The following is a 10316-nucleotide window of genomic DNA, read 5'->3' on the forward strand; positions in this document are numbered from 1 at the left end:
ATGAGTTCTGTCTTAGCTGTTGATTAAAGCAGGAGAGGTGACCCAAAGGCATTTTGCTTGCTGGGGGACTTGAATGTAATGTCTGGTCTGTTACAGAATTGGTGGGTGCCTTTACAGACATGTTTTATTGCTGTGCTTCGTGCTGAACTCTGTGCTGTGTGTTTTATCTGTGGAGTGCTCTAAATAGACTGGGCCTTTCAGAGGACTTCAGTGTTGGGATACACGTGTAGAAATACCAGATGGAGCTGGGTTACTGAGCCTCCCAATGTCAGCAAAGGCAGTGCTAGAAATCTGTATTTATTAATACAGACAAGATTGACTAGATGACTGGGCAAGGATTTCTCCATTGAAACACCTGTGTTTCACCTTCATGTTTCCCTATAAACAGTGATGCAGTTTTGTAGATGTAGATCAGGACATAACTATCCTTAGTTCCATTGTATCAATGAAAAAGGCCAAATTGACTTATTTGAACAGATAAGAAAGGGTGACTGGTATGTTTATGCCTTTCTGTGCTGAGGTCTAGGCTAGAAGAGCACAGGCTAGTTTTCCCCTTTTGGAAAGTTTTAGAATGGAATGTCTGGATATTGTTACAGATTCTCTAATTTGTAACTTCTTGGAAAATAAAACCTTATGTTTAAAGGCAGAGTGTCCTATCTACTGTGTTTAAATGAAGAGTGTACTATCCACTGTGTAAGAAGACTATTTTTTGCCTTTCCCTCTGAAAAGAACTGTAGGTCCTTTGTGGTTTATCTATTATAATATAGGTTGTAAAGTTTCTCTTTATTTTTTTCGGTCTGATAACACAAGGTGGTCAGGTTTTTTGGTTACAAACCCTACTTCTGAGGGGGAAAAAAGGAGAGATAAAGCGGGTACAGTATTAACTACTTATTTCTGACTAAATGTTTTACATTGTGATATGTATTTCAATGTTTTTGTCATTAGGTTGTTGAAGACTATGCTGGAAGATGGCAGGTTCCTTTGCCTCAGCTTCAGGTGCTTCAGACAGCACTCTGTTGTTTCACGTCTGCCTGTGTATCATTCCCAGCTGAATGTGAGCACGTACAATACGTATTGAGTAGCCTAGCTTTGTAAGTATATGGTTTTGTTATTATTTCATTTACAATATAGACTCTGTTACTTTTACAATAGCAACAGAATCTCTGAGAACCTCAGGGTTTAAAAGCGGTTTTACCGGGTTACACAGCTACACATAGAACCCAGAATTACTAAGTGAGGATACAAACCCTAGAATTTAGTCTTTTTGATGTCCTTGTTAAACATTCAAATTAGGCATTACAATGTTGTGTCATAAGAGTCTTCTGGCAAAATGAATAATACAAAGAAATAAGTGATCACATTACAGACTTCTTTTTGGAAAAATCTTATTTTGGCTTTTTTGAAGACCAGCCTTTTTTGGCAGTACGTAACTGTAAATTTATCTGAAGTTTTTACTGTTCTACCTCTAGTGATTTGCTAAGCTAAGTATTTGTTAATTTCTTGCAGTGTTTAAGAAATTAGTCAATTTTAAAATGGATGTTTATGTTTGAATCATCAAAATGCCTATGGAAATGACCTGTTATACAGTTAACTGACCAAAAGTCATATTCAGCTTGAAGAAGTGCAGAATATTAGATCATAAATCTTGCTATAATCTCAGTTTTCTTAAAGCATTGGTGGTTTTCCCACATGAAGGCTGAAAGTGTCAGGGTAATGATTAGTAGATCACTTAAAGTCTCATTTTTTTCTTGTTCTAAAAACCCACTTTTCAGGTTTCAAAACCTCACTGTTGAATGGAAGCAAAAAAAAATCTTAAGGCAAGTTAGATATTCTTAGCAGAGATGTGATGTATCTTCTCTCAGCAGATGGGGACAAAAGCCTAAAAGCTAGCTTTATATTTTGAGTTTGGTTTGAGCAAATCAGATATATTTGTCCAGCTGGTTAAATTGCTTTCTTGTTGAGCGGTGGTTTCAAATACAGCTCGGTATCTCAGTTCAGAATTTTGTGTGGGAATGTCTTGCTCTCACCTCATCTACTCATCAGAAGTGAATGCTCTCCTAGTCTTCCTCTCTTACTTTACTTGGTCAGGAGGACTGGGTTGCTTTTTTTTTCCCACTGTTCTTGAGATATTAGTACTGATTATGTAGGAGAAAAGGTTTTATTCTGTATGCTTACAAATTATACACTATCTTTAAGTGCTGGTGAAACTTCACCAAAGAGATTTGCTGGTTGTGTGTGTGTGTGAAACTGTTTGACATAGGACTATTTATGGAATCATAAGACCACAATTTTAAAACCAGAATGGTCAAGTATCAGAGAATAACTAGCAGTTGGATCAGAACATGGTGACCTCTTGGGTTTGGTTTTGTTTTTTTTTCCACTACTATTTTTTTGAAGGGAATCTCATGAGCTTCAAACTATGCTTTTATATACTTTTACATAGCAAAGCTTGCAAGGGAAAAATAGTAGAAATTCAAGTATTTGTTGCATGTGGGGTGGTTACTCCCTGATAATCTGGAAGTGAATTGGTGACTGAATTCCTGTTACCCTTTTCTATCTTGGTTTGTGGAGCTGGGTTTATTCACTAAGATTTTCTTCCGTTCTAGAATGACAGCTTATTTTGTCTTCTGACTCTGGTTGACTGGCATAGTTTTGCACGTGATACCATGAAGGAGCCCTGGGGGCTTAGCAGTTGCAGTTACCTGGGAATCCTTACTCAAATGACTTCTGAAAATTTGGTGTATATTAAGCCTTAGTTCTTGGACAGCAAAAATCTGCCTGACTGTATTGTCATACTTGAGTAACATTTCCTTGGTAACCAGACAAAAACTATTAACAATAATGACTGTTGCATTTCCTTTACTTAGTAGCCTTGCTTCACCTCAAATGAAGCAGCATCTGTATTGCCATTAATGTCAGGGGGTTTTAATATTTGTGCCACCATACGAGCATTCTTGGGCAATATTTTGATGCCCATTATATCAAAATAGTGATGTGATAACTATAAGCACCATTATTATGAATGGATGGATGTAAATATGAATGTGCAATGCTGCAGACTATTTTAAGATAATTGGGCCAAGCTGGAATTGACTGTAGTAATTTTAACTCAGACTGGTCATAAGGAAATAGAAATATTTTGATAGCTTCCTTTATTAGGCTGATAAGAGTGTGCAACAGGTGCATTGACAGGGAAGAAAACCGTAGTTTACATTTGTTCACTATTAATTTCCAGATGATTTTTTTTTTCCCAAGGTTCTATTCTCTTTAATCTGTAAACGCAATTAAAAAAGGATGCATGCATCACTTGCTGTAACTAGTTTTGTCTTATTATTTAAGTTCCAGTCTGGCTGCTTTCCAGATCATGACATGACTCATGTCTGACCTTTCCTGAGAGTCAAGTGTGCTACAGAATTTTGTTTATCAACATGAAATGAGATAATGTTTTTCAGAACAAAGTACTTATTTGGGTACTGGTTGTTTTTTCAGTCCATGTTCGAGTTGAGATTCAAGGACCTACTCTGGAAAAAAATCCTGTCATTGAACATAATGGATTTCTATCTTAAATTTTCTAGGGCTGTTTTAGGCATAATTTATCACTGGTTAGGAAAAAAATTACTGCAGCATAATCTAAAGGAAACCTAATTTCATGATACATTTGCATTATTCCCATACAAAACTTCATTTTGTTTATGTGGATATTAAGATTGTTTAACACACAGCATGTCTGAAAATTTTACTGAGGGGAAAAAATGCCTTCAGTCTGCTCTTTAACTTCTTTTGAATTAGCTTTATTAAAAATTAAATACTTTGTTCTTTAGGAATGCTCTGGGTGTTTTCTTCAAGTACATTTAAATTGGACTTACTCACTGATAACTGCAGTGAGTTTAATTGTTCTGCAAGAGAATTCCTTGTCCAGCTGTTCATGAAAATCTGCCTTCTGCTTTAAGAGCTGTTGCAACAGAAGACTGAACACTGTAGTCAGAAATGCAATTGCCATCAGTAAGATCTTGACTCAAAAACTTGTAGGTTGGAAGAGTGCTGAAATCTCTTTGAGGAGTCATCTTCCACCTTCTCCTATCTACCTCATTATTCCCCCTCTTCATTTGGAAAAAAATGTCTAGAAGAATCTTGAAGAAAATCAGCCCTGTTTCTGTAATGCCCTAGATGAACAGTACTTCTTCTGGTATTCTTTCAGTACCGTCTTTCCCTCTGAGAGTTGCTCAGTTCTTGCCTGCTGCTCATGACTTTCTCAACCAGCAATTGCAGATTTAGTGCAGCACTTGGTAGTTACCATTTCCCAATAGAAATTAAATTTCTTATAATCTTAAGGCAAATCAGTAATAGGTGCACTGGAGCTGTCTGCAGATCCATGAGATCCAACTATCTAGTTTTTGATGGAACTGACTGAGTTGTAAGTATTATCTGGAAATGTGCTTCTGCAAGAGGAGATCAAAAGTGATTTGAGCTCTGGAAAGCTATTTTTTACCAGCCAACATCTCTGATTCTGCTATCAGGATTGTTTGTGTCAGTCACTTTATTAAAAGTAGTACATAAAGTAAGTAACTAGACAAATATTTTAAGATGCTTGAAAACATCCAGGCCACATGTCAGTTTCCATCTAGGCTGCTGTTGAAAGGATCAGTCCTGCTTTCTGCTTTATCTGCTACTGGTTTTGAGGCAACACTTATGAATTCATGTTGCTGCACGTAGACCTTTCTTGCTTAAGAACTTGTTGGTGGTAAAATTGAAGTTTTATCAATTCATTTGAATGCCATACAGAAGCTGAAATGTAGTTCCATTTGCTTATTAGCAAAAAAGCTCTCTTTTTGAAAGTCATCTTCAAAAGTTGTTTTGGGAAATTGGAAATTCATGGTAAAAGGCTTTTATTTGGAAATCTTAAATAAATAGCACCTTTAAACCTGTATCTTCACAGAGAGACTTCAGTGGGCATTTTGTCAAGATAGGCTGAAATGGAATAGAATGCGTTAGTAAAAAGTGCTTATCATACTTGAAAATATGAATTCTTGGGAATCAGCATTCACATGAAGTTACTATTCCTTGAACGTAACTCCATATAAACTCTATGTCCTGTAGTCATTTTACAGTAGTCTTCTTTCTTCCTCAAAATTGCTGCATATGTGACAACTGCTTGGGCTTTTCAGGAAGGTTCACTTTTGGAATGGTGAATGGGGAGCAGCAGTATGGAGCACATAAGAGCTCTTGAGGGAGAAGATCAGGCTGGTACTGTGAGTCTAAATGTCCCAAATTTATGAAAAACGTGTGGCAGAAGGGATTTTAAGTTGTGCTTAAGTATAAACTGTTGTACTGTATTTACAATTAGATGCCTGATGAAAAATGTGTTTTAGGTGTGTGTGTGTGTGTGGGAGTCTTAATCTGCCAAAATCCAGCACAAAATAACAGACCAACATAAAGTTCTTGAAATATGAGTTGATTTAGAGAGTGTGGGCATTAGCCAAGTGTTTGAGAGTGACTCTGGCATGGTCACGGGTCTAGAACTTACTGAAGTCCTAATTTTGTTTTCAGTGCTGTGAAAAGTAATAGACTTACAGTAGTTTCATTTTTTCGAATGAACATTTTTAGTTTGACTTGTCACTACTTCTGTTTTTTAGGAGTTTTTTTGAATTGCTGCTGTTCTTTGGAAAGGATGAGTTCTATGAAGATCCTTTGAAAGATATTTTAGGTTCAATCCAGGTAGTGTTGCCTACTTTCATATAAACCTTTAATATTATTTTAGTACATGTAAAGATAGTTTTCTTGGATATATAACCTGGAGGAAACATGCCATTATAGTGAAAAGAGGTAGCTGGTTTACCTATATTTGTACCCCTCCAAAAAAGAGGGAAGGGTATTTGAAGGGAAAGCCATTTATTCTTACATTTATTGTTAGTATTGCTATTTGAATCTGTTTGGACTACGTAAAATGTACTTCTCTTTATAAAAACATTCTTGTTAAAGACATATTTTGGGTGTTTCCCATATAAAAGAGGGAAGCTTTGTTTGTTTATACTGATTAGAGCTTAATGCAATCCAGTGTTGCACACCAGTTCATGACATGAAACCTCAAGTTTCCCTCTATGGTTTTAAACAGTTAAATTTAATGAACTCTTCAGGTCAGCATAAACTTGTATTGTTTGAAACTGCTGTACTCTTGGCTGGACTGGGACAATGTTTTGTATGGCTGTATACAACTACATAAGATAAATGAGCCTGGATTTACAAAATTGCACTTTTTTGCCAGATAAGTTGTTTCTGGTTGTTTTTTTGGACCTGAACTGATTTTGAGAGTTCAGTTCACTGCATGGGAACACAAGCACTTTGTGCCACCGTGAGAGGAAACTTTGTGTAGGGACAGAAAAGATGAACAACAGGATTGTTTCATTTGTTGATACTCATCATGGAACTGCAGTTTAAGAAATAGCTATCCTTTTGTTATTTTTATGTCGATACCTGTTTGTTACTGCTGCTACAAATTAATGTGCCACCACTACTTACCTTAATTATCAAACCAACAGCCATTATGCGCTAGATTAGAATTCGTGGAAGAAGGAGCTCAAGGAATTGGCTTAGCAGCCTCAGGAATCAGTAGTATCTCTTGCGTAAGAGTAATGGAGAGTAATTCTGGCAGACCTACAATAAACACTTTTCATAAACTTTCTTATGAATAAGAGAGACATAAGCAAAAAGCGTAATGTATAATGCTTTCTTCTCTGTGCCTTTATATTAGAATTCTCAATTGCCTTGACTTTTAAGCAATGAATGTATTAAAATAGATCTTTACACAATTTTCTGTCTAAGAATTTCTGAATCAGTTGTGTAATCAAACTACTTGTTTCAGTTACTTAACCGTTCTTTACCTTCAAACGTACTCATCTGAATACAAAATTGAAAATGAAGTTGAAAGTAAAAGAATTTACAGAAAAAAAGCCTGTGTGAAGAAGTTAATTGTATGTGCATAGAAGCCATTCTTCAGCTGCATTTTTTGTTTTAAAATTAGATACCTTTTGTGATTAAAATTCTACTGTTGATTAACATTAATGTTGACACTTTTACCAGCAAACGTAAGGTGTGTGGAGGGTTGGGGGGAACTTGACATATGTGAAAATAATGGATGTCTAAAACATGCTGGATTATTTTAGGCAAGCATAATTTCTATTACGTAGAGATTTGGAGGAAAATGGTCGCTTGAGGGCTGGTGATTCACATGGCTTAATTCGGTTTTTCCCTCATAGAATTCAGACACCATCAGTGGATCACAAATCCAGCGGCAGCATGTCTAAATCTGTGTAGACTAGTATGAGGTGAAAACTTCTACAGCGTATGCCAGTAATATTTCCAATTTGAGGAAAGGCAGTTTTACATTATTGTGCAAATGGCAGGCTCTTGCATTCTGGCTTCCACAGTTGTATATTACTGGTTTTAGAGAAAGTAAGTTGTTGCTTTAGGGCTTTGTGTAGGCCTGGTCAAGAAAAGATTTTGTTGCTTGAATTGTTAACTGAGGAAATACTTAAACATGTTTGGTTTTTCTTGTATCTTTTGGATGACCTGACTTTATTTTTAGGCAACTTTCTTACTTTCCCCCTTTTTTCTAATCGTTTTTCTTTTTACATGCAGGAATGTCAGAACCTTCTCAGTAGATACAGAAATATGAACCTGGAACTAGTAACTCGAATCATCCGAGATGGTGGACCATGGGAGGATCCAGTATTACAAGCAATTCTTAAAGCAAAGCCTGTGTCACAGGAATTAGGTACTTCATACACCAAGTTAATATTTTTTAGAGTATGGAAAATGTTTTAAATTATGCCTTTTTGATATTAGGGTCAGGTGGCATTGCACATAACTTTTTTTGTAGTAAACTATACAGGTCCCTTTTTTAATTTGAAAGAAAACTAATTTCTTTGCTAGTAATTTAAGTCTGCTTTTACAGTGTAGAGATCAAATTATTGAGGTACAGGAGGCTACTGAGCAGTTACTTATGAGTTTAGCAAATATAGGTAAACTGAGAGAGCATTGAGAGTGACTTGACCTCAGGCTACTAAAATAGCCTGATCAAGCCGAAATGATCAAGGGAGGACCTGATGTGTATTCCTATATTCATGGTACTTGGGCTCATTTAATCATTCTTTTAAGTTGTTAATACTTGTGGCTTATTATTGAGATACAGGAGGCTACTGAGCAGTTACTTATAAAATGAGTTTAGCAAATATAGGTAAACTGAGAGAGCATTGAGAGTGACTTGACCTCAGGCTACTAAAATAGCCTGATCAAGCCGAAATGATCAAGGGAGGACCTGATGTGTATTCCTATATTCATGGTACTTGGGCTCATTTAATCATTCTTTTAAGTTGTTAATACTTGTGGCTTTTCTTGGTTGTGTTTAGAATGATGTCTGTGACTACACCTGATAGCTGCTTTCTGTTTATGTATATGTAATTCCTATAGTTGGGAGTAGGAGAAAGAGGCAGTGTGTGGAAAACAAAATTACTGGAATGTTAATGAAAGTTGACAAGGGGAAAATATCCAATCTACAGTGAAGTCTTTACTAACATCTTAAGCAACATATTTGCTAGCAGTGTTTACAGAGGACTATATTTGATAGTGATAAATAATACTAGTTCATTACTGTGTTCATGACAATGTGTTTGTTCTGTTGAGTGAGCAAGAGGACTGTAAAGTCACAACAGCTGAGTGAGCTGCCTCCTTAACCGAAGAAAGTATTTTGCTAGCAAATTAACATGATTAAGTGTGTAGTCTTCGTTTTGTCTCTCCGTGAAGCAAGTGCTTGAGCAAAATAATTTACGTGTGATTTATGTTATGTGTCTAATAAAATTCTAGTCAAATACCTGCAGAAACAAAATGAAAACAAAGATTATCCTTGTTTTGTTCTGTATCACATAACACTCTAAAATTTTTGGTAGTTATGATCTGAAGTTAGATCTCAATTTCCAACTCTCCAGCAAAAATTGTTTTAGTCCTTTAATGATACCTTTGCTCATCATGAAGCCTCTGTATGATGGATAACAGTATGAGGACTTTTACTTAGTTTTAACCTGACAGAGTAGGAATGACACTGCCTGTTGTCACTAGATGATCACTTTGTTTCGCTTTGTTGTAGGCCACATCTCCTTCCCCTCTGCTGAGGTATTTTTCCTCCTTTTATCTTCTAATATCCCCTTGACATATCTTGGTTGTGATGACAAACATTTTAGATAATACCTTTTGGAAGCTCTTCCTTTCTTGTCTCACTTCCTCTAAAATGTGAATCCTCTGAAGTCTTACACAGAGAAAACATTCTGTGCTGTTTATTAGGCTAGAAGTATTTGGTGTATATTTTGAAACCTGGCCATATAGTTCCCTCAGGGATCAGTATTTTAAATGAAGAAAACTATGTGTTATTGCTGAATCACCAACCATTACTTGCAAAAGTCAGTTTCATAAATATGTACTGTGTGAACTGCATAATCCTGTATTTGATTCATTAATTACACAGAGAAGCTCAGGCCAAGACAAACCTTCCCTGTGTCTGTTTTTATATGAATTGTATACTTTGAGATATTGCATTCTGTTTTGAGGTGGCTGGAAAGGAAGGCAATCTTTGGGTTTAAAAAAAATATAGCAGACTGGAAACATAGGAGCAATAAACTTCTAATAGATTAGGGAGAATAAGGTGGCCTGCTGTGAGCATCTAGAAGAAAATATTGTAGACAGAGGTAGAGTCAGGTGTAAGCAGCTAATAAGCTTCTAAGCTGATGGTTGGCATCTGTTGCTCTAAAGCAAAGCACCAGACATGCTGGACAGGAATAGCTGTTATTTTCCCCATGCCGTTTTGAATGTATCACATACTTGGCTAAACGCTACTATAGTTAGCACTTGTCTTTTGCTTGGGGGGTTAGAAGAGCTATAAATGCTGCCTTGGGAAAAGAGAGCATTCCACAACAGGGAGGGAGCACGATCCTGCCAGTGGTGTAGCTGGAACTCGCAGTCTCTTTAAAAACAGTGTTGGAGGGTGTAGGAGAAACCTTCCCTGGGAGATCGTGCTGCCAGAAGTGGGATTCTCACAAAGCAGAGGGGCCTACTGAGCTGAGAGTTCCCCACGCAGAAAGTGAGAATGATGTAACAACTTAGAATCATAGAATCAGCTAGATTGGAAAAGGCCTTTAAGATCGTAAAGGCCAACGTTTACCCCAGGACTGCCAAGACCACCACTAACCCAGATCACTGAGGGCCTCATCTACACGTTTCCAGGGATGGTGATTCCACCACTGCCCTGGGCAGCCTGTTCCAATGCCTGC

At 36.8% G+C, this 10316-nt stretch overlaps 1 protein-coding gene across 1 annotated transcript in view; it reads left to right on the top strand.

The window, feature by feature from the left end:
• Positions 1 to 945: 945 nt before the first annotated feature.
• ZNF654 (zinc finger protein 654) overlaps positions 946 to 10316 on the top strand; it is a gene marked incomplete at its 5' end in the record, with an annotated part of 22590 nt that continues 13219 nt past the window's right edge. Inside the window, 3 exons of the mRNA XM_010018085.1 lie at positions 946 to 1091; positions 5634 to 5715; positions 7636 to 7771. Of these exons, the coding sequence (XP_010016387.1) occupies positions 946 to 1091; positions 5634 to 5715; positions 7636 to 7771 (364 nt within the window). The remainder of the gene's footprint in view (positions 1092 to 5633; positions 5716 to 7635; positions 7772 to 10316) is intronic.

This window comes from Nestor notabilis, unplaced genomic scaffold (genome assembly GCF_000696875.1).
Source record: "Nestor notabilis isolate BGI_N333 unplaced genomic scaffold, ASM69687v1 scaffold5567, whole genome shotgun sequence".
In the NCBI taxonomy this organism is placed as follows: Eukaryota; Metazoa; Chordata; class Aves; order Psittaciformes; family Psittacidae; genus Nestor; species Nestor notabilis.